This window comes from Maniola jurtina, chromosome 18 (assembly GCF_905333055.1).
Source record: "Maniola jurtina chromosome 18, ilManJurt1.1, whole genome shotgun sequence".
NCBI classification, from domain to species: domain Eukaryota; kingdom Metazoa; phylum Arthropoda; class Insecta; order Lepidoptera; family Nymphalidae; genus Maniola; species Maniola jurtina.
The window spans coordinates 4,696,832-4,722,803 of record NC_060046.1 but is presented as its reverse complement, the minus strand read 5'-3'; the positions used below and the strand labels follow the sequence as shown (position 1 = coordinate 4,722,803).

Here is a 25,972-nt window from a genome sequence, read left to right as displayed (position 1 = left end):
AGCTAGTAATAGCCCGTAGAAATTTTTGCTCAGTTGGTATTATTACACGTAAATATGACTTTTTCTTTTATGTATTGTTAAATTTGTGTACCTACTCATTCACATACGTTTATTTTATTAAATAATGCCCGCAGCTTCGCCCGCGTGGATTGGTCAGATCCCCTGCAGCATCAGGATTGAGGAGTTGGACTCCAAATTTTTTATGAAACAATGTCGCAAAGTTCCTCTATCGATTAAAAAAGAAATGACGCAAATCGGTTCAGAAATCTCGGAGATTTCGGTGTACATAGGTAGAAAAACACAACTCCCTTTTTAAAAGTCGGTTAAAAAAGTAGCCTATTTTACGCCCTGGTCAATCCTCTACTTGCCTGTGAAAGTCCCGTCAAAATCGGTTCAGCCGTTCCAAAGATTAGCCTTTTCAAACAGACAGACAGACAGACAGACAGACAGACAAAAATTTTAAAAACGTGTGATTCAGTTATGGTATCGTTCAAATAACCATATGAGCTTAATATGAGGTAGTTATTTCGAAATTACAGACAGACACTCCAATTTTATTTATTAGTATAGATTATGAGAAATAAGCAGTTCATAAAAATTTCCTAAAATCACACACTACCTTCACATTCAACTCTGTCATATATTCATATTTGCTTTATTCAGGTCAAGACTCTATTCAGAAGAAACTCGAAAGTTATGCTTTTCAGATACAAGGTATAGTAGTTTTAATTAGTTTGATGACTTTAGTATAATATCAATGTACCAAAATTTCAAAAGTCGTTTGGATTTATTTGAGTTTATCATAAAGATAAGTAGGAACCAAGATAGTAAGAAAGTTGTGTAAGTTTATCTTCAGTTGTATAATCATCTCGATTTAGTAAATGCTTTAAATATATCAACTCGAAAATGTTGTAAGGGATAAGATTTTTTTAGCATAAAGCACCGTAATACAATGGCAGCTTAAGGCCCAGTTTTCACCTAAGCGGAGAAGAGAGGAGATATAATGTTTAGGCGACCAATCAGACTCAATAAGTGACGTGAAAAAATTATCACGTCATCCTGATTGGTTGACTGAACACTTCTTGAGAGAAGAAACCGTACCTTATTCCTGTAGATGTATATATGATAAATAAGTAGATGATATTACGTTAGTTCAAACTTCTACTATGATTAATTTGTATCTAACTTACTGTCCAATAACTGACCTTAGTTTATTTTAATAAGTAGATATTACTACTTAGAATTCAGTATGTTTTTTGTGATATTTAGTTAAGTATAGTATAGTAATTTTAAATTGACACTTCACATGCACTTTTACACTAATTCCAATGGTTTTGTTCTTCTGAGTCCCTTTTAGTGCTCATGTTATATGAAAATAGTTTTAACTACTATTACTATTTACCATTAATATCATTTATATCGATATTGAGACAGTAGTGTAAGTGGATGGTGGACGAGTTTTCTCGAAGATTGAGCGCTCGGACCAACAGTTTAGATTAGAAAAGTTGGTGGCGCGGGGGCGTACCGACAAATTGCTTCACTAATATAACAGATTTCGGACTCCAGCCTGTTTCAGCTGAAAGCCGACAAAAACTAACAAACATAGCAGTTTAACTATAGAGCTGAAATATCACTAGAGCAGCAATGTTGCGCGAAATCACTGGTGTAAAAAATTCACCAGTCGTACTTTTTAACTGCCTTCAATAAAGAGCGGAGATTTTCAATTCAACGCGTATTTTTTCGGCGCAAACTCTATCAAATATGGATATAGGTGTAATTTCAATAATCCTTTTTCATTTGAAAGGATGTACCGTAAGTTTGGTCCCATTTTTTAGCGTAGATATTAGAAGATGGCAGACGGAATATCAACGAATAAGAGGAAATCCGGTTTAACTGCTTAATAAGCACTAAGTAGAATACTTTCAACGATACATAGCGCTTAGAACATAATATATACCTACTATTATATCAAATTGATTGTAATGCAGAAATTAGTGTTGAACTTGCCTTTACTTTGCCTGTCGTGATAATATCTTTATCATGATTCAATTCTTTCTGTAATAATTGTAACAAGAGCCTACTCTTGTTACAATTATTATAAAACAGACAGATTTATTTTTATTTAAAAACAATAAATATTTAAAGCTTTCATTTTAGTAAGGTGGTGGCGTTTTTTAGGACGCGACGTATGAAGTCTGATGCTCTAAGGAGTCTAAGGTTTGACTCAATGAGTTTAACGGACTAAAACACGGCCGTGTGTGTAATCTGGAGAAATAACTTTTATGCTTGAGCCATAATAGTTTTTATATTAGAAAGAACCCCCGCTCTGCGTTTAATCAAATTCAACGCTCCATTTTTACGAGCTTATTTCTAAAGCGTTTTTTCATATTATTTCAATCAGTTTTCATTTTAGTTTGCAAAATATTTTTGTAAGGCTTTTACTTACGAGTAGGTATATCAAATCAGCTGAACTTTTAATTTTTATTTTAAAAGAGAAAATAACTAAACAGTTTATCTTCGTGTTTCATCTCAGGATTGCAACCGATTCGGAAACCAAGAGTGGGTACCGGATGGGTGACTGACTTTGGACGATCGAGCTCTGAATTAGGTCTTTTCGTTTCTTTTGCGCCTCGGATAGCACATTAATCTATCGGTCACGGCTATTAATAAAATTATAATTAATAGCGGTTATTATTATGAATAACACCGATATATTATAAATCTAAGAGTTGAAATCGTACTCGGTCGTATGTAGAGGGTTCTAGAGTCCACCGTATTAGTATCCCAAGAAAGAGGGCTCTCTCCGTGACTCGTTTCATACAATCGTAGTTCCAATTTCATTTGAATATTAAGCAACCAAAGTCCATGAAATTTTGCAGACATATTCTAGAAAGTAATATCTATGTCTGTGGTTTTCCAGATTTCTGTTAAAATATTCGGTTTCAAAGTTACGCGATCTTAATAATTTTCATACAAATCTTCGAGCCCCTGTAATTTTAAAACTACATATTTTAAGAAAAATCTAAAACACCACAGACACAGATATTAGTTTCTAGAATATGTCTGCAAAATTTCATGGACTTTGGTTGCTTAATATTCAAATGAAATTGGAACTACGATTGTATGAAACGAGTGACGGAGAGAGCCCTGTTAAGTATGTGATTGACGGAAAGAGGATGGATTGACCAAAGTGGAATATGATCAGAGAAAGGGAGAGACTATTGAACTCTCTTCAACCTTCAACTTTGGCCACAATTTAATAAGTAATGAAATACGTACGCGTTTAAATAAAAAATCACCTATAGAAAAAATGCGTGACACGTCCGAATTCAAAGAGGCCGAAAATTTTGGCTCTCTTGGTGTTAAACCAACTCAATTATTAATAGATATTTGGCAGTATGGAACACGAAGACACCGCAGTTATGCATTGATAATGATCTTGTTCAGATACTAGGGTAGCCATGTGGTTTCATGAACGTATTTGAAGAAAATTTAAAACTTTTTTTGATATTAATTTCGGCTAACGGATTGTAGGACAACCTCGAGCAGCCAGTATTAATTTCATATCCAACAGTATACGTGGAACGATAATATCTGGAAAGTGGCTGGCATCGATGTGATATGAAAGGATGGGCAATGTTGGAAAACGTGCTACAACGCTTTTTGGCGGCTCCTATATCCAATCCACAGTAGTACGAAATGTTTTTGCTCAACGTTTCTGATCGAACCGCTAAGGTGTAGAAAAATGCCTTTCCGGCGTCCGTGTTTACTGCCACGTGTTACCTAAATACTTTCAAAACAAGAGTGAAGAGGCATCTTTTAGACAAGATTCCAACCTAGACCTCACTCATCACTTTTAAGCACCCCAACCCCAACCCCAAGCCTATCAAGCAATGTAAAAAGTGGCCTACGTTCAATATTATATGCATATATTACTCTGTTGTTGGTGATGATGAATATTAATTCAGCTAAACTTGTTCGACCAGTCTACTTACTCGTACTTAGGTAATAATATCAGTTAGTCTAATAAAATTGACCAAAATTAAGCTCACTTCCTTAATGAGAGCTGGAACAAGCATAAGTATCGATATTAATTTTCATTTTTTAGTAGGTGGGTACCTACTCATTTTTAACCCCCGCGCCGACCCAAAAAGGGGTGTTATAAGTTTGACGTGTGTATCTGTGTATCTGTCTGTGGCATCGTAGCTCCTATACCAATGAACCGATTTCAATTCAGTTTTTTTTGTTTGAAAGGCGGCTTAATCGAGAGTGTTCTTAGCTATAATCGAAAAAAATCAGTTCAGCCGTTGAAAGTTATCAGCTCTTTTCTAGTTTTCTTATAGAGGTTTTTTGGTCGGGGTTTTTTTAAATTTTGAGTTATATTAAGTAGCATTCTAACTATTTATAGTATTATATTAAATTCAATCAAAAATAAAAATCCAAAATCCTATCAAAAATAAACTTTATTAAGGTATATTTGAGCCAATAATGGTGAACCTAATAATGCTTAGCAGAAATCGCGTGTTTCGAATACGATTTTATCAAGTTAGTTATTGTCGGAATCACCCCATATGCTATGAATATTGAGTATATTGCCTCAATTTTGTATCAAATTTTTATAGCGATGCGTTGTTTCAAATTCGAAAAATATTTTATTCAGATAAGTCTATACAATCACCAAAATACGCAAAGATACCGGATATGTAAACAACGAAACCAGAGATTGGGAGTCGTAACTTTACAGAAAAATAGCAAGAGAATCGGCAACTGGTGTGCGAGTATTATTTTCATAGCAGAACTAGCCGATGCCCGCGACTTCGCCCGCGTGGATTTAGGTTTTTCGAAATTCCGTGGGAATCCTTTGATTTTCCGGGATAAAAAGTAGCCTGTGTGCTAATCCAGGATATTATCTATCTCCATTCCTTTCAGCCAAATCTGTCTAGCAGTTTTTGCGTGAAGGAGTAACAAACATACAGACACACATACACACAAACTTTCGACTTTATAATATTAGTGTGATTTTATGAACATACATATAATATTATGAATATATCGGTAACATGTCATTAAAAAATATCATCTAAATCCATAGTAAAATTATAATATAATAGAAAGTTTGTCCGCTAGTTTTTCACGGTACATCCGTTAAACTGATTTTACGAAAGGTGCAGATGTAGTTCGTATCTCCCACTTTTAGTCCCGGAAATTGAAACAATTCCCACGGGATTCTTAAAAAACCTAATTCCTGGCCGAAGTCGCCGGCACCATCTAAGTAGTTGGTACAGAGATCGCTTGTATCCTGGAGACTAAGATAGGCTACTTTTTATCCCGGAAAATCAAAGTGTTCCCTCAGTATTTTTAAAGTACTTAAATTAAATTGCGGGCATCATTTAATTACTTTAAACCGGGTGTGGCGTTCTATTATTATCAATATATGATTAATGACCGTATTATCTCTATTTACTTATGTACGTAGTTGTACTCTAAAATATAATATTGTCATAATAATATAAGCTTACTTCGTATCAGCAGAAATAGAAGAGCAAGGTCAATGGGTTAGGGACCGATAATATCTTGGGTGGGTATTATACTAACATTTGCCAAGTTAGGCAGGTAACGGTATAGATTACTCCTTGACAATCAGATTATGCCATGCAATTAAAATTTATACTCGTTGTCTCATCGAGATGCCTGCATTGACTTCCCAGCAACACTTCCCTGTTGCAGGTAGGTATGTATGTATGTTTATGTAAGTATATTTTATCCTACTTTGTGCTTCGACCCCTTGTATTCTAAGTCTTTGCTAGTTGCATAATTTCGGGATGCCTTTAAAAGATCATTTTAGAGATAAGGCTGGTTTTGCACCCTAGCACAATTATTGTTTTCCTTCCTGTTTTTATTTTTAAATATTATAAGCGTTACTTATAAAAAATAGGTGTTTTTCAAAATATTTTTAATGAATTATTGAATTTTAACGATTGAATGCCAAAACCTACGCGAGGATACGGATTTCAATGCGTAGAGGTTATTAGAGAGTTTTAATGTAAAAAAACGAATGGCAAAATCAATTATTTAATTAAAGCGAGTTTACTATCGCAACATCTAATTGTCCAGTTAACGATCTAAACCCTTTCTTTGTGTTTTTATGACTTGTTACACTTCGTGATCTCTTTTGAGAATCCCATGCAAGATTTTTGAGCCTTTTGCGTATCCACCTCAACATTTCAACAAAAGATAGATCCAAATTCCCTAAAGACTTAGTGTAACTCTTGCATTGGCTTATTTATCTTCTTTGTACTTAAAGTTGCTTCCTTGATTAGATTCCTTTGTGACTCATTCAGTAGGTAAGGGATCCGAATCCGAGAAAATTTAGATCTAGAAACTTGGGTCGAATCCATGGATTGTCTATTGTGCCCATTTAGATGGATGTTGCTTGCATATTTTGCGCCCGCATGACAGCTCTGATTCAGATCGGGTGTAGTGCCCAAGTAGTAAAACAAGTAATATTGCATTTACGTAGGTACGTGGTAAGTGAATAACGTTTCAAATTGGAGATATTATGGGCATTGAAAAATGAAATTCGGATCTAGTACGTAACTCCTCATACATACCTATACCTAGTACCTATATGTATGAATATTTCGACTCGAGAATTCTCGGATTCGGATCGGATACAGTGAGTAACAGATCCACGTAGATACAAACCTGAGCTAATTATTATTTAACAAAGTAAATATATTACCTGGGATTTCTGCACTTAGATAATTTAGACTTTTGTAATGCACTAGGATTAATAAATCCACAACAATAAATTTAACGACGATATCATTACTATCACTTGACAAGTAAAGTAAGATACCTACTTATATAAAACTGTCCGTTGGCTAGATATTATAGTTAAGAAAGAATTGTGCAAAGTGTGAAACATGACGGGTCTATTCCTCATATTGTCTGTGGTGGGTGGGTATCACTTTGATGCCGCTGGCATGTCTTTTCATTGTTTTCGTCAAAGGTGTTTCTAGCTGTGTCGTGAATATTAGTGGTGGTGTCTCACAGTCCAAGATATCAAGAACCGCTTCAGTTACCGATTTGTAGAATATAACATGTTTTATTCAAATAAACTTTTACAAGTGCTTTTGAGTCATAAAAATATACTGGTTCGGGATGCTCTTCCAACCGAGAGGGACCAGCAAGAAACTCGGTGGTGATGATGAGACTGTACAAGCAATTGCAGATTTTATATCGTTTTATAAGTTTTAGTTACGATTATTGCGTACATGTTGAACACAACTTCAGTTTATTATGACTACGATTGTTATCTAAGTTGTTTGTTGAGTTGACAGTTTGAGCCTGTTTGTGGTAAACGCTGGCATACATATACCTTATGCCAATCGTCAGCTTTATTTCCCAAATAGACCACCGTACATTCGATTTTTTTAAGCATGAAACAATAACTGATTTATTGTCAACGTTATGCTATTATACTGGGTCTAAAAACTTTAACTTTTGTATGTAAATTTTATCTATAGCGTAGCCTCCCACGAGTTTAGTTTCTATATAAATAAAAGTTAACTTATATAATCGTAGCTTCAGTTTTAAGTTTACGTAATTAATTATCACCACTATATCATCTTACAAATCTAACGATTCTGACCATCAAAAGGTGTACAAATACCTACTTTGAATGAATGACTTTGAGTTTGAGTTTATTTCTGGGTGAAAAGGATATTTGGTGTAATTCGCGCTACCTAGCACCGTGAGAAGGCACAATTAGACGGATGCGTGATCTCTTTGGCCTTACTTTTACATTTCTCGCATAAATTCTTGCCTTTCTCGTTCTACAAAGCTCGTGAGGAAAGAACAGTGGTGTTTTATGTTTGTGAAAGGGAAGCGGATTAAGCTGAAATAGGTGAACGTGTTACGAGCACACTTATAAAGTGTGTCTAGAAGGAGGTTGTTTAGGTATATGGACCGTGCGATCTCTGCATGGAAGGTGTTTATTTATTCTTTCACTAGAGGATGGCCCGCGGCTTCGCCCGCGTGGATTTCGAGTTTCTTAAAATCCCGTTGGAACTCTTTAATTTTCCGGGATAAAAAGTAGCCTATATCCTTCCCCGGGATGTATCCCAAGTTTGTACTAAACATTAAAATCGGTTCAGCGGTTGGGCTGTGAAAACGTAGCAGACAGACAGACAGACTTTCGCATTTATAATATTAGTATGGATTACCTACAGGCCAGATAAACAATACTACACGTATATTATATCAATCGATTGCGATTGTTAAGTAACGTTGACACAAATTGGCAACTGGATGGCTAACTGATTTTTGAGGTCTGAATTTTGCCTTTTCGTATCCTCGGTGCCTCGGAGAGTACGCCTCGATCCAACTTATTATCTCTAACGTCTGATAATAAATGTAAAGATTTAAAAGATGCTAAGTTCTCTTAGTCGAGTCGTATTCGGAAGGATCTGGGAACCCACCGCATTACCATCCCAAGAAAAATACTGGAATAATGGAAAGGGGTCACAACTCTCAACAGTGAAGAATAGCACTATAAAGAAAAAGAGAGAAACTACCCAGATCGGCTTCGCTGGGGTGGAATTTCAAAAAAATTATTTTCCATCTCAGGTCTGCATTATGGAGAAAACCTACTTATACAGAACCTCAAATTTCTAGAACCATCAGCTTAAGCTAAACGTCGATATATTTAATAAATAAATAAATCAATCTTTATTATCTTAGCAGAACATTATTTACAGACTTTGGTGTGAGGCCCTGCCTCCTGATGAAGTGAAAACTGTGTTTCAGGTCTATTTGTCAGTCTGTTTGACTTTTTACATGTAGATATATACCTGTGTATAAGATAGAGTGCTGATCTAAAGTAAATACTTACGATTTCTTGGAACAAAATACAGAAAACACATACTTAACTATCTTTTAGACAGAGAAACATCATTATGCTTGAGTAGCTTATTCAGTAAAGTTTATGTACTTGCAGCTGAAATTCGGATTGAAACAATAAGCTTCGCTTAAGGGCGTTTGTGCACTCATTCGTATTCAATTCTTTTTTAACCCCCGACCCAAAAAGAGGGGTGTTATAAGTTTGACGTGTGTATCTGTGTATCTGTGTGTCTGTGTATCTGTGTATCTGTGTATCTGTGTATCTGTGTATCTGTGTATCTGTGTATCTGTGTATCTGTGTATCTGTCTGTGGCATCGTAGCGCCTAAACGAATGAACCGATTTTAATTTAGTTTTTTTTGTTTGAAAGGTGGCTTGATCGAGAGTGTTCTTAGCTATAATCTAAAAAAATTGGTTCAGCCGTTTAAGAGTTATCAGCTCTTTTCTGGTTTTCTTGTACAAAAGAAGGTTAGATAACCGTTAGGTTCATAATACTATGTCAATAGACAAATGTCAAGCTGCCAAGATGGACGTTGCCTAAATACTCAAATACTTTGGATCGTCGGGGGTGTTATAAATTTTTAATTTACACTTGTTGTAAAAATACGATTCAATGTGACCTCCCGCGTACATACGTTTTGTATGGCAGCTACTTTGAATCGTATCATAACGCCCTTACGTTCTATTTTCTACGCGCGTTAGAAAGAAATAGATCTTGCATAAATATCTGGTTTTGTTTCAGTTTGTTCTGCATTCACACAGCCTTTGAGTGGCAAAAGTACATTACCCGAGTTGGAAGGCCGAAGACAATCAGATTATAATGCATATTATCTTTATACGAGGTTCGTACCTACCTGTATTTTATAAAGTATATATTCTATAAATTAATTGGATGATGCCCGCGACTTCATCCACGTGGATTTAGGTTTTTATAGGACATCTTTGATTTTCGGGATAAAAAGTAGCTTATGTGCTAATCGAGGGTATAATCTATCTCCATTCTAAATTTCAGCCCAATCCGTTCAGTAGTTTTTGCGTGAAGGAGCAACAAACATAACACACACACACATACACACAAACTTTCGCTTTTATAATATTAGTGTGATGATTATTCTAGACGTAACCCCACATCGGCCCAGAATCTCGTCAATAATAATGTCAACAGCATCACTTCATCAAACTTCAATGCCAGAAATCCCATTGTCGTCATCGTCCACGGCTGGCTCGATAACATGGATGCCAGCTTCAACGGAGCAGTCAGAGGTTCAGAGGAGGAGGAGCGGAGGATGGTAGGGGTTATTTTTCCTATACACAATTTTGTACAGTTGTTGTTGGAACTTGGGAAGATTCCTAACCTGTGTTAGAGACCTTGGGACTTGGGAAGATTTCTAACCTATGTTAGAAACCTTCTCAAGTACTATAACTATTGGCGTCACTCAGAAAAGCAGGTATTATTTAAATATTTTTATCGAATTATTGGAATGTCCTCTCCAAAACCAACACAAAAAAACACAAGTTTAATGTGTAAGGTTATCCGAGAGTTTTAATCTAAACAAACTAATGCCAAAATAAATAATTTAATTAGAGCGTGATTCCTATCACAACATCTAATTATTCAGTTCACAATCCAAATACCGAAAATATGCGATATCGCTCCGAATCTCGGAAGGAGACTAAACTACAACCTTCGAAACACCCGTATTTATGCAAGTTCAATCTTGTTGGCCTCCTAGCAACAGATTGTATGACATCGAATGAGCCAAATATCGATTTTATCAATCTACCTGCATTAGATAAATTAATAATTTTATATTATTTTTGACAACTCAAATCAATTTTTAAAAATAACCTTACAGTTCGGCCGTCCTGAATTTAACACGTCCTCGTGTTTCTAATCAATCTTGTCATGTCAGTCGCGGGCTTCCTTGCCCTAAGTCAAATCCAAATCATGGGCTATCCTGCCCTCCGTCAAATCATTAAAACCTACCCTTGAACTGCCGAACTCTCAGTTTTAATATCAAGTCAACAATAAATCCAAACGACTAACTTCTCATTCGATGTATACAAAATCTGAACCACTTATTGCAAATTAATTTCCACTTCACAAAAGACTAAATTCTTAAAAAAAACTAAAAATTTTAATCACCAAATCAAACTCAATAAAAATTTTAATCAAATGTGGGTTGTTTACAAAAAGATACCAAAGCGAATTTAAGACAACGTGAGACACGTCCCGCTTCTGAATTATTGGCGTCACTCAGAAAAGCAGGTATTATTTAAATATTTTTATCGAATTATTGGAATGTCCTCTCCAAAACCAACACAAAAAAACACAAGTTTAATGTGTAAGGTTATCCGAGAGTTTTAATCTAAACAAACTAATGCCAAAATAAATAATTTAATTAGAGCGTGATTGCTATCACAACATCTAATTATTCAGTTCACAATCCAAATACCGAAAATATGCGATATCGCTCCGAATCTCGGAAGGAGACTAAACTACAACCTTCGAAACACCCGTATTTATGCAAGTTCAATCTTGTTGGCCTCCTAGCAACAGATTGTATGACATCGAATGAGCCAAATATCGATTTTATCAATCTACCTGCATTAGATAAATTAATAATTTTATATTATTTTTGACAACTCAAATCAATTTTTAAAAATAACCTTACATAACCATCAAAGTATAGGTGGAGCGTGAGTCGCATTACAAAGCAATCAGACCGTCATCACCATGAGATAGTCATACCTATTCATCATAGATTTTTTTATGGCCGTTACTTTAAGTTTTGCTTTTAGAAAGCAAACGGCTTGAGAGATAAATCACTCTAAATGTTAAAAGAATGGTAGAACAAAAAAATAAAGAAATGAAATAAATTAAATACTGAGAAATACGTCTTAAAACAAAATTTCTTTGAGCCTATCCATAAACAAACAATAAATTAGCTTAAGTTTTTAAAATTGCGTTAGGGTCGGTCATAAATTTGATAAAGTCGTCAATTTTAACTTAGAAATCTTTGTAAGTGTAATAAACAATGCCATATATTGCAACCAGATTGCGCGAAAGTAAAAAAACACCATGGGAACATGAGAAATAATTGTGAAGCCAAAATCGGACCATTCAGGAACACCGAGGTGTGTCAAAAGGCGGAACTTTGAAACACCATTTCTTCTGTCCACCAATAAAAATTCAGGGGTGCGCAGGAGACAATCAAAAGACGAATCAGATGCTCTCGTGTGGTTTTCTGTTACAGGAAGAGGGAGAAAGTCGAAAGGTAGAGAAGGGAGACGATATTAGCAAAAGGACAGTCGTCGAGAAGGGGTCATTCGGGCCCTCAGCCTTCGAGACTAATCACTCTATTCGAGATTATTTCGACATTAATTTCGATATTTCAAAATTAAAGTTTTGAGAAAAGAAAAATTGTAAAATTGAAACAATAATTTTAGTATTGTTAAAATTAGTAACTAGTAAAATTTGATAGTGTAAAATCTTAATTAATCAGTGTGTGTTTTGAGCCGACAGAAGCTGATATTGGGTGACGTATTATATTTTGTATTATTTTGACTAGATTATTTTGAAATCAGCTCCACAACCCTAGTTAATTAAATTAATTGATTGATTTAATTAGAAATGAATCCAGATAATGTATTACACACTTTGTATTTTATATGACGTAAATCGGGGATCCACAACTTGGTTTTAGCAGAGGTGGGTTCTAGAAATTTTGTTTGTAATGATTTACATAATCCTTAAATTATGAATACGAGGCTATAAAAATCGTATCTATACTCTAGACCGCACAATGAGTTAACTCCACGTTTGAACATAAAATTAAACTTCTTAAACCAAAGTGGTTAAATGAGACGAAATAACTAACTGCGGAGCTGGGATCTGAATATATCTAGATTGATTGTATAAAACTGTGTAATGTGTGTCCTTAAAATTTACTTTATTATAGAAATAAGAATTGTAGATAATATCTCTATTAAATATGTGGGCATGTGTGTATTTTTAGATAAAAATGATAATATCTAGAGCCGAAAGGGTTTTTTGTTCTGAATATTTGCTTTTCCCTTTCAATAATTAGTATGGCTTAGGAAGCAAGTATTCGGCCGGGAATTAATTAATGTAATAAAGTTACTTAATTTCCAGTCTAAATAATAAATTCAGTTTCTCTTCTTTTTTTCTAAATACTCAACTGTATGAGTAAATAAACAATTATTTACCAGAAATAAATGCACTTGGGTATAACTATCATCTTTTATTTGCTATATTTAGATACATTTTCCTAGACATTTAATAATGGAGATTCAATTTGTTTGGAGGCTAGACTATCGTATTGTAATATTAACAAAGCCAAAGATACAAAGAAACCATGTATCGAACTAACTTGAGCTCCAATATTAAGATTTTCTCATATGACCTATTTACCAATCACAATTTCCTATTATTAAGTAAAAATTAGGTTAGGTTTTTTTTTCAGCAGTGCACCTATTTATAATACTAGCTCTTATTCAGCATTAAATAGGGATTAGAATTGAATTAGCAGTCTAATGCAGTCTGATGGAATGACTCTTGTCGTTACAATTATTGATTTGGTAGAAAAAAATCACTCAATAGCTAAAATAAGGTGGTGTACTAATAAACTACTAGCTACCGCGGTATCAACATAGTCTTCATCAACATGGACAGCTTTCACCGGCTCACTACTGAGCGCGGACTTCATAGAGAACTCTCAGACTTGTAGTTTTCCTCACGATGTTATTCTCTGCACTAAACAAGTGATGTTTTAAATTAATTGTAATGTATACAACTACGAAAGATTTAGGAATAGTTGCCAAAGTTTCGAACCCTGACCTTCTAGTAGATAGAGAAATGACTTAACCACGGTGCCATCGCGGTTAATAATCATTTCAAGAAATGTACGAGAGGCAGCGAGCATCGATGGCTGCGAGCGGACAAAAAAAAAGGGCAGGTATAAACCTTTTTTTTTTGTGTGTCATTGTTACGCCGAGGTTTTGGGAGATCGAGCGACGACACTGTATTCTGGTAAAACCTAGGGACATTCGAAAGCATAATTCGGGAGAACTATTAATTTGATATCCATGACTTATAAAGTCGGATTTAATTAAAAAAAAGGCACACGGTCGATTAGGTGGCTCCTGGCGGCAGAGTTCCGGCACACCAATACACGCCATGTCTTATAAGCAGCGACTTCCCGACCTCTAAATTGGCCAATTTAGACATAATATAACAAATGAATATATATACCAAAATATACCATGGTAAGGGGCGAGCCCAGAGCTCATTGAAAAGAACCTAGGTTTACGTACCTAGGCAATTGAAAACGCTTCGCAGCGCAAATAGGGAAGTTGACTGCAGCCCCATAACAATGCTAAAAGACCGGATACCGGTGCAGGGATCCCCCGTGCTAGAAGGAGCTCTGGTCAGAGAAGATGGCCAAATCGGCATATACATGTATCAACCGACCTTTCATTCAGGCCAGAACGTATAAATTAAACTTTTTCTTTCCTCCTCAGGTTTTTTCTCTTGAGAGAGTTGAATGAGTCAAATTAATAGCTCTATAAGATAAAGTTCTTCTTTTAAACCGCGAAAGTCTGGTAGTTTGATTGGGGACGTCTACATTGTCCACCCGACGTATTGTGCCTGCCATATACTTGGCATTACGTGTATTAACATATAACTCCAAATGCTAAAGGTGTCCCTGAGTTTAGCCGTTTTATTTATAATAATTTCCTCATTATAGCCAATCACCAAATATTAAACAGAGACGATTCACGTACCATCACAGAAATATGATGCCGAGTGACCAGGGATCTATGTACGTATTCGAAATAACGATATGACTAGATTTACATTAACATAAAAATAACACAACGTAGAAATTGTGATTGGGTATTTGAGGGAGAAAAATTTATAAACTTACATTACTATTTATAAATTATAAGTTTTAAGGACACACTGCATGTTGTTTTATATATATATGTTGTACATTTACATTTATTTATGTATAGGGGGAGCAGGAGCAGAAATAAGCTATGTGTCTTATAAATGTACAATTTACAGGTTTTCAGAGAGGATATTACAAAGACCGAGTTATTTATCCCGTGCTTATTTCTTAGACTTAACAAATTTTGCTTAAAGTCTGGGAATTCATATAATCAAAGCACTTCGCGCATGTGGTTGCAAATTATAGCAGTATTGCACTATTATTCTAATTACAACTTTGCATATTACTAAATTTTACACGGAAAGTAAAAAATTAAAAATATTTAAGATAGTACCAAAGTTGGTAAAAGAAATAGGGTCAAATTGAAAAAAAAAAAAAAAGATGTCTTCAGGTAGGAAGGGACGTAGAGCAAAGCAAGTAGGTGCGGGGCAAAGCGATGTTAGTACCGTAGAATCGAGCGAGCAAACAACGACCTTAGGGAATGCTACATTAGAGTTGATTTTGAAAAAAATCACCGAGTTCGAAGCAAAATTACAACAGTTAAATTCAAATACCGGTTCAAATGAAATCGCGAGCGTTTCTTCACACGAGTCGAACGGGATTAATGAAAATGAAAAATCTGATAGGCAGGGGTCAAATCTTGAAACCGCGAGCACAAGTACATTATCTGAGACCCGGAATTTATATGTTGTACAGCCGTCAGTAACTAAACCAAATTTCGACGGAAAACCATTCACTAACCCCATCGTTTTTCTAAAACGATTAAAGAAATATATAAGGGCGGTAAATGGATTAGATCGCGAAATAGATATAGCGTTAGGTTGCATCTCGGGGCATGCTCGGAAGGTTATGGACTTGTATTCGAAGGGCTGGACTACGTTCGCTGACTTCGAGATTGATTTTAGACGAAATTATTGGACCGAACAAATTCAGGAATCTATAAGATATAAATTGATTAATGCGGTATATTCAAGCGATTCGGGAATGTCGATGTCCGAACATTTTGCTGAGCAAGCAGAATCAATGCAGTCATTAACTATTGCGTTTAGTGAGAGAGATTTGGTCAATTCTATTATGCGACATTATGCTATAGATATACAACGATTATGGTTTACTAGAACAGAGGAAGTTAACATCATGAACGGAGCGAAATTTCTTCGAAACATAGAGCAAAATATTGTTGAAAAACCCAGGCAATTTACGAGAGGTACTGTTAGTAATAATTACAGAGGTAGACGATACAATGAGTCACCATCGAGACGACCTATTGTAGCAACAATGTCAACAAGAAGTTGGAGAGCTAGGGGAAATTCGACGAGGGGACGCGGCTATCGTGGTCGATTAGGTTCTAGGGTTAACTTTAACAGGCCTACGGTATCCGAATCTAAACAAATTAGGCCGGCTATCACGTTCGTGAAAGAGGGCGAGAATCTTACTGTGTCTAAGAATGTGGGGGAGGGTTCATCAAAAAACTAGAATGCCCAACACAAACGAGGTCAAGTCAGTTAGTCTTGTGTGGCACGGGCGTCAGAAAGACCTCAGATCACGAAGGGACAGGTGTAGTCTATAGAATCTTAATTAATAGTGGATGGAAGCCAGGACAGAGTTTGGGGACCGGAGATAAGGGACTTAAACGGTTGTTAAGAGGCGGCGTTGATTATAACGAGTATAGTAGTCAATTTGAAATTAGGAGTATAGGAATCTTATTGGAAAACCAGTTTGAAAATGTAACAGAGTGTAATGAGTTAGGCGTGACTTGTGAAACTTGTATGAGGAGAGGTTTGAATGTGTACACAATGTATCATGAATTAGATGAACAAACCGATGTGAGTGTTGATTATTCTTTACCTAGGTTACCTGAAGTATGTGTTAGATTGTATGGAAGAAGTATGAGTGCACTCATAGATACGGGAAGTCAGATTAGTGGAATAACTAGGGAATTGTACGACTCTATTCTAAGAGAACATGGGACATTGCCAGAGATCGCTATTCCAGCAATTCAAATACAAGGCGCGTTTGGATCGCGAAGTGAAAGCACAAATCGGTTAGTGCTAATAGAGTTTCAGTTAGGTAGTACTTTAGTTGAAGCACCTGTACTAGTTATGCGACGTCTTCCTAGGTCATTGATACTAGGATACGATTGGTTAGAGCGGGTAAAAGGAATAGTGAACTGTAATGGTGAACACACTTTGACTATTGAACATATGGGCGTTAGGTCTTGTGTTAGGCTGAATTCGGACTGCAAAATCGAAAGGTTAGGGGGAGAGACAAACGCAGCCACGATTAATTTAATATTAAATCAAAACTCTAGGCCAGTGGAACAAAGTGTATTAGACATGAATTTAGATAATGAGAAATTTAAGGGATTTAAATTAGATGACGCGAACTTAAGTAATGAACAAAAGGAATTATTACTACCTGTGTTAAACAAACACTGTAAGGTATTTACGGAAGGTTTAGGTTTGACAAACAAGTACGTACACGTTATTGAGCTGTTAGACGAAACACCTTTTGTAAAACACAGTTATCCGGTACCTTTGGCATATAGAGAACAGGTAAAAACCGAATTAGAAGAGTTAGAAAAATTAGGCGTGATCAGACAGGAAGCGACTCCTTACTGTAGTCCTCTCACTTTCACTAAGAAGCGAGATGGGTCAATAAGACTCTTATTGGACGCACGAGAGTTGAATAAGAAAATGGTAGGTGACGCGGGCGCGCCTCCACTCACATCTGAGATTTTACAATCCTTTCATGGAGTAAATTATATCAGTTTAATTGATTTGAATAATGCCTATTTTCAAATACCTTTGCATAAAGATTCTAGGAAGTATACTGGGTTCTCGTTCATGGGGAAGACGTATACTTATAATGTTTTACCTCAAGGTTTAAAGACTTCTGTAGCAGGGTTCTCGAGAGCAATGGATTATATCCTAGTAGGAGTACGAGAGTTTTGCGTAAACTATTTAGACGACATAGTCATATTCACTACCGGGGACATAAGGTTACACTTAGAACATTTAGATCGAGTGTTAGATAAATTAGAAACCGCAGGTTTAACTGGAAGGTTAGAGAAGTGTCGGTTCTTATGTGTAGAGGTAAAGTTGTTAGGACACATAGTAAATACTAACGGGGTACGTATGGATCCTGAACGGGTTAAAGCCATATTAGACTTCCCTATACCTCGGACTATAAAACAATTACGAGGATTTCTGGGATTAATAAATTATTTCAGAAGATTTATTTCAAAATATAGCGAAGAGGTTAAACCACTGTGTGACCTATTAAAACAAAATACGAAATGGTCATGGACAGAGGAAATTAACGATTGTTTTGAAGGGGTCAAGAAATTGTTTATAGACACGATACTTCTTGTACACCCAGATCCTAAGGGAACTTATTATTTACAAACCGATAGCAGTAATTTGGGGGTTTCGGGTTATGTCTATCAATTGAATGAAGCTGGTGAAGAACAAATATTAGGGTTCTGTAGTAAAGCATTGACAGAGACAGAACGCAAATGGACAGTTACTGAACAAGAACTATGGGCCATCATTTTCAGTTTGTCAAAGTTTGAAACATATTTGAGAGGAGCGAATTTAGTCATTAGGACTGATCATAAAAGTCTGATTTTCTTGCAGACGTGCAAACTATTGAGTGCTAGGATGATACGTTGGGTACATTATATAGGGCGATTTAATTACACAGTCGAACATGTGAAAGGTAAACTAAACATTGTAGCAGACGTATTGTCTCGACACTTAAAGGGGACCACTGATGTATTAACTAACAAGGTCACGGGGCCTGAAATGAATCTATTTAAAACATCATTAGGACGATTAGTGCGGGAGCGATGGAGAGAGATAGGTAGTTATCAAAGTCGCGACAAGACTGTTAGTGAGATAATTAGACGCGTGCAAACAGCAGACACTTCTGAATCAAAGTACTACGTGCTTAAAGAAGGGATTCTTTATAGAAGAGACATAAAAGGGGATATCTTAAGGTTATATGTTCCCGAGAACATACTAAGGGATTTGATAGTTAGCATACATGAAGAAGTAGGTCATTTCGGGCGATACAAGGTTTATGCTCTGATGAAACGTCAATATTATTTCCCAAATATGTCTCGTATAATAGGTCGTGTTGTAAGAGCTTGCGAGGCATGTCAGAAGTCAAAACATGCTTTGGAAACGCACACGGGGCCGATAAAAACTGTAATAGCGAAGGAAATAGGAGAGAGAGTTTTTTGCGATATTTTTGGACCTTTACCGGCAGGACGATTTGGTTTTAAATACATATTCGTAATGCAAGATGCTTATAGTAAGTTAATCAGACTATACCCACTACGCCAGGCTAGTGGGAAGGCTACTTTAACTTGTGTAAAAAAGTTTCATAAGCAGGTCACAATTAAGACATTATGTTCAGACAGAGGCGCGAACTTTACTTCAAAAGTTTTCGAGTTAGGTATTCGCCAACTAGGTATCGAATTAACGCACACATCTGTTAGAAATCCGCGGCCAAATTCGACAGAGAGGGTTAATAAAGAGTTAGGTAGATTATTCAGGACGTATTGCGACAAATCACATCGATCATGGGTAGATCTATTATCGGATATAGAAGATTGTTACAATCAGGTAATACATACTACAACTGGATATTCGCCAAACGAGATTATATATGGAAAACGTACTCTGCTATCGACTGATTTCAACACTGACTCATCGGTGAGGGCAGACTTACAAGGTGAACCGTTAGAACAGATTCGACAACAGGCACGACAAAACATAGATAAGGCGGCCGAAAGTAGGCAATTACATTATAACAAAAATCATAAGTTAATACAATTCGAAATTGGAGATTTAGTGAAACTTAAGACTTTTACGAAGTCAGATGCGGATAAAAAGTTGACAAAAAAAATTCATGCGCTTATATGAAGGACCGTACATAATAGGGGCAGTTCCATATAATAATGTATATACATTAATAGACGTTCATACTGATAAAGTTAAGGGTAACTACAATGCCATTCATTTGTTTAGGTACTATGTAGATAACTAGAAAGATAGGTAAAACCAGAGTATTGAAAGGAACAGAAAACAGGTAGTTTGGGGTACACTAAACAAAGAGATACCTGAGTTAAGTAGTTATGGTCATGCCCGAGGGGATAATAGATAGGCGTGGGAGGTTTAATACTAACGTTCTAATACAGATAAGGAGAAAAATAGATTTTGAAACAACTAGCACAGCTGCAGGGACAAAAGGGGGATTACTACGTGTATTAAAAATCTATTTTGGGGGAGTGTGAGATAGTCATACCTATTCATCATAGATTTTTTTATGGCCGTTACTTTAAGTTTTGCTTTTAGAAAGCAAACGGCTTGAGAGATAAATCACTCTAAATGTTAAAAGAATGGTAGAACAAAAAAATAAAGAAATGAAATAAATTAAATACTGAGAAATACGTCTTAAAACAAAATTTCTTTGAGCCTATCCATAAACAAACAATAAATTAGCTTAAGTTTTTAAAATTGCGTTAGGGTCGGTCATAAATTTGATAAAGTCGTCAATTTTAACTTAGAAATCTTTGTAAGTGTAATAAACAATGCCATATATTGCAACCAGATTGCGCGAAAGTAAAAAAACACCATGGGAACATGAGAAATAATTGTGAAGCCAAAATCGGACCATTCAGGAACACCGAGGTGTGTCAAAAGGCGGAACTTTGAAACACCATTTCTTCTGTCCACCAATAAAAATTCAGGGGTGCGCAGGAGACAATCAAAAGACGAATCAGATGCTCTCGTGTGGTTTTCTGTTACAGGAAGAGGGAGAAAGTCGAAAGGTAGAGAAGGGAGACGATATTAGCAAAAGGACAGTCGTCGAGAAGGGGTCATTCGGGCCCTCAGCCTTCGAGACTAATCACTCTATTCGAGATTATTTCGACATTAATTTCGATATTTCAAAATTAAAGTTTTGAGAAAAGAAAAATTGTAAAATTGAAACAATAATTTTAGTATTGTTAAAATTAGTAACTAGTAAAATTTGATAGTGTAAAATCTTAATTAATCAGTGTGTGTTTTGAGCCGACAGAAGCTGATATTGGGTGACGTATTATATTTTGTATTATTTTGACTAGATTATTTTGAAATCAGCTCCACAACCCTAGTTAATTAAATTAATTGATTGATTTAATTAGAAATGAATCCAGATAATGTATTACACACTTTGTATTTTATATGACGTAAATCGGGGATCCACAACTTGGTTTTAGCAGAGGTGGGTTCTAGAAATTTTGTTTGTAATGATTTACATAATCCTTAAATTATGAATACGAGGCTATAAAAATCGTATCTATACTCTAGACCGCACAATGAGTTAACTCCACGTTTGAACATAAAATTAAACTTCTTAAACCAAAGTGGTTAAATGAGACGAAATAACTAACTGCGGAGCTGGGATCTGAATATATCTAGATTGATTGTATAAAACTGTGTAATGTGTGTCCTTAAAATTTACTTTATTATAGAAATAAGAATTGTAGATAATATCTCTATTAAATATGTGGGCATGTGTGTATTTTTAGATAAAAATGATAATATCTAGAGCCGAAAGGGTTTTTTGTTCTGAATATTTGCTTTTCCCTTTCAATAATTAGTATGGCTTAGGAAGCAAGTATTCGGCCGGGAATTAATTAATGTAATAAAGTTACTTAATTTCCAGTCTAAATAATAAATTCAGTTTCTCTTCTTTTTTTCTAAATACTCAACTGTATGAGTAAATAAACAATTATTTACCAGAAATAAATGCACTTGGGTATAACTATCATCTTTTATTTGCTATATTTAGATACATTTTCCTAGACATTTAATAATGGAGATTCAATTTGTTTGGAGGCTAGACTATCGTATTGTAATATTAACAAAGCCAAAGATACAAAGAAACCATGTATCGAACTAACTTGAGCTCCAATATTAAGATTTTCTCATATGACCTATTTACCAATCACAATTTCCTATTATTAAGTAAAAATTAGGTTAGGTTTTTTTTTCAGCAGTGCACCTATTTATAATACTAGCTCTTATTCAGCATTAAATAGGGATTAGAATTGAATTAGCAGTCTAATGCAGTCTGATGGAATGACTCTTGTCGTTACAATTATTGATTTGGTAGAAAAAAATCACTCAATAGCTAAAATAAGGTGGTGTACTAATAAACTACTAGCTACCGCGGTATCAACATAGTCTTCATCAACATGGACAGCTTTCACCGGCTCACTACTGAGCGCGGACTTCATAGAGAACTCTCAGACTTGTAGTTTTCCTCACGATGTTATTCTCTGCACTAAACAAGTGATGTTTTAAATTAATTGTAATGTATACAACTACGAAAGATTTAGGAATAGTTGCCAAAGTTTCGAACCCTGACCTTCTAGTAGATAGAGAAATGACTTAACCACGGTGCCATCGCGGTTAATAATCATTTCAAGAAATGTACGAGAGGCAGCGAGCATCGATGGCTGCGAGCGGACAAAAAAAAAGGGCAGGTATAAACCTTTTTTTTTTGTGTGTCATTGTTACGCCGAGGTTTTGGGAGATCGAGCGACGACACTGTATTCTGGTAAAACCTAGGGACATTCGAAAGCATAATTCGGGAGAACTATTAATTTGATATCCATGACTTATAAAGTCGGATTTAATTAAAAAAAAGGCACACGGTCGATTAGGTGGCTCCTGGCGGCAGAGTTCCGGCACACCAATACACGCCATGTCTTATAAGCAGCGACTTCCCGACCTCTAAATTGGCCAATTTAGACATAATATAACAAATGAATATATATACCAAAATATACCATGGTAAGGGGCGAGCCCAGAGCTCATTGAAAAGAACCTAGGTTTACGTACCTAGGCAATTGAAAACGCTTCGCAGCGCAAATAGGGAAGTTGACTGCAGCCCCATAACAATGCTAAAAGACCGGATACCGGTGCAGGGATCCCCCGTGCTAGAAGGAGCTCTGGTCAGAGAAGATGGCCAAATCGGCATATACATGTATCAACCGACCTTTCATTCAGGCCAGAACGTATAAATTAAACTTTTTCTTTCCTCCTCAGGTTTTTTCTCTTGAGAGAGTTGAATGAGTCAAATTAATAGCTCTATAAGATAAAGTTCTTCTTTTAAACCGCGAAAGTCTGGTAGTTTGATTGGGGACGTCTACATTGTCCACCCGACGTATTGTGCCTGCCATATACTTGGCATTACGTGTATTAACATATAACTCCAAATGCTAAAGGTGTCCCTGAGTTTAGCCGTTTTATTTATAATAATTTCCTCATTATAGCCAATCACCAAATATTAAACAGAGACGATTCACGTACCATCACAACCATCATCATCACCATCAACCCAGCATCGGCTCACTACTGAGTACAGGGCGTCTCTCATAACGAGAAGAGTTTAATAACATACTATCATTCCCACAGTTGTAGTGGCTATAGTCTTTGACGCTGGCCCAGTGAGGATTGGCTGACTTCATTGTTCATACCCCTTTGAGAACTTTATAGAGAACTTGCAGGCATGCAGATTTCCACAAGTCGTTTTCCATTACCAATAATGCCCCCGCGACTTCGTCTGCGTGGATTAAGGTTTTTATCCCGTGGGAACTATTTAATTTAGCCGGAATAAAAAGTTGACTATGTCAATTTCTGTACCAAACGTATAAAATCTGTTAAACGTATGGGCTTTTAAGCATCCCATGGGAACTCTTTAATTTTCCGGTATAAAATGCCCCCTGGATTTAAGCTAACTCTGTACCTTTCATCAGAATCGATCAAACTGTAGGACCGTGAAAAGCTAGCAGACAGACGGACAGAAACACTTACGCTTACTTATAATATTGGCATGACGGACGGACAGAAACACTTACACTTACCTACTTATAATATTGGCATGGATAACGTGCGTGCCCGGGATTGAAGCCCGACCTCCCTAAAAAAATGCCGATAATATAATATTACCACTTGTAAATTGAAAATTGTAGGTACCCTATAAAGGGTATGTAGGTACTGTAAAGTGTAATTGTAAATTCCAGCATATCTTCGGAAAACCGATGTAAACCTCATCATGTGTGACTGGAGCGCAATCGCCATAGCTGTGTACGGCTCAGCGGTGACCGGTGTACCCATCGTTGGTCGTAACCTTGGACAGTTCCTGAACTTTCTTCATCGATCCACTGGAGCACCCTTCAACAAGATGCATATCGTTGGATTCAGCTTAGGATCTCACGTTGCTGGAAATGCTGGAAGAGAATTAGGCGGAAAGATTGCACGTATTACTGGTGAGTTAGGGCGGGTTTTATAACTGTTAAATAAACTTTATCTGATGAATAAAAGCATTTTGACAGATTCTCAATACAAAAACTACTAAAAAGTCAAAATTCGTCAGATAAAGTTTTATTAGGCGGTTGCGAAAAAGGGCCTTTGTCTTTTACATTATTAACATATTCTTTCTTACAACATAGAGTCTGTCATATTTTAAATAACACCTTTTTGCCAGCGGCTTAGATCTTTAGTTTAAAAATCCTCTGAGATGCCATATTTTTCGACATAAAAACAAGCATGTACTTATCCGTCGAAGATGTAAGTTTTCTATTTGCCAAAATTGATTTAACGGGTTGATTTTTGAAGAAAACAATCGAGCAAACCGACACACAGACAGGCAGGGTCTCATTTCTAACATTACTATGGATTTTATTATTGGAACCCTCGTAGCTTTAGTTTTAAGTTTACTTACGTTATTAATTATCACCGCTACATCATCTTACAAATGTAACAATTGACAAATCAAAAAGTGTATAATAGTCTACTTTGAATAAATTTTTTGACTGACTTTAGACTTTGAATCGTCATAGCACTGTAGACAGTCGAAATTACAAAAAAAAACTAATTTTATTGCCAAGATTCTAAGTGTTCAAAAACCAATATTATTTCATGCATATACTTATCTTAGCTCTTTTGATGCTAAATGATGCTAAGTTGGAATTAAGTTTTATCAAACCATTTTTTCTACAGGATTGGATCCTGCTGGTCCACTATGGCATGGAAACTCAAATCGCCTGAGACCATCTGACGCAGTTTATGTAGAAGCTATTCACTCTGACGGCAGTGCTGTGGGCCTTGGCATCGGTTTACCAGTTGGTGACGTGGACTTCTTTCCCAACGGAGGAGCCAGCCAACCCGGCTGCTTTGACCATTTCTGTAACCACAACAGAGCTTGGCAACTATTTGCTGCTACATTGACTTACAACCATCTTGTGGGCAGACAGTGCTCTAGCATGATGCAGGTCAACACAAATAACTGTCGCGGAAATGAGTTGCGAATGGGCAATCATATTTTGGACAAGAGGGGGTAAGTAAGAGATTAAGATAATAACGGCGATAAATAATGAGGGATTGGGAATTAAACATAGTGATGGATTGATAATGACGATGAAAACAAAATTTTTGCGTTAAATTATTAAATTTTTATATTTATTTATATTTTATTTGTACCAAAAAGTTGTAACAATAAAATTAAAAAGAAAGAAAAAGTGGACAGGGAAGCACTTATCTCTATAAGAGATCTCTACCAGTGACCCTTATTTTCTTATTGTGAGGATAATTTCCAAGAGTGGTTTGAATGAACCAATTGAATGCGTGCAGGTACTTATTCTGAATGCTTTGTTTTATGTAGTAATTGTAATGGGATGTCCCGGGTTCGATTCCCGGCAGGTCTCCGGTCTCTGGTCAGGTGAGAGGCTACGGCCGTGGCTATTTACCACCCTACGGACAAAACCGTGCCACTAAGATTTCCGATAAGCGGTACGGTACTTCCAAGTTATCCCGCTAGCATCTTAGACTGATCGTCACTTTCCATCAGATGAGATCGCCAAGTTGTAATGAAACTAAAAACACTAAGATTACTAAATATGTCTTTATGCATACTTGTTCCTTCTTTTACAGGTCCGGATTATATCGAGTAAACACGGGCCGGGTGTATCCATTCTAAAGTTAATTATATTTTGTTAATTTTTCATAAATAAAGGTCTTGTTGTATAATAACAGT

The 25,972-nt window shown here is 36.0% G+C and overlaps 1 protein-coding gene across 2 annotated transcripts; it reads left to right on the top strand.

Annotated features, from left to right (window-relative positions):
- The first annotated feature begins 6,866 nt into the window (after positions 1–6,866).
- On the top strand, positions 6,867–25,966 carry LOC123874261 (pancreatic triacylglycerol lipase-like). Of its 2 annotated transcripts, none has more exons than XM_045919508.1 (6): positions 6,867–6,960; positions 9,646–9,745; positions 10,021–10,168; positions 23,960–24,206; positions 24,940–25,276; positions 25,870–25,966. In XM_045919508.1, exons 1-6 carry the CDS (start codon positions 6,927–6,929, stop codon positions 25,913–25,915), a joined length of 912 nt encoding a protein of 303 aa, XP_045775464.1. In that variant the 5' UTR covers positions 6,867–6,926; the 3' UTR covers positions 25,916–25,966. The 2 variants fall into 2 exon arrangements, with proteins under 2 accessions (XP_045775464.1, XP_045775465.1); XM_045919509.1 differs by lacking the exon at positions 6,867–6,960 and adding an exon at positions 7,818–7,993.
- Positions 25,967–25,972: the final 6 nt, after the last annotated feature.

Excerpts from the sequence above, each read along its gene's own strand:
- LOC123874261 (XM_045919508.1), top strand. The coding sequence starts at position 6,927 with ATGACGGGTCTATTCCTCATATTGTCTGTGGTGG. Across the intron at positions 6,961-9,645 it reads CCTCATATTGTCTGTGGTGG|TTTGTTCTGCATTCACACAG; the intron begins GTGGGTATCACT and ends GTTTTGTTTCAG. Across the intron at positions 9,746-10,020 it reads GCATATTATCTTTATACGAG|ACGTAACCCCACATCGGCCC; the intron begins GTTCGTACCTAC and ends TGATTATTCTAG.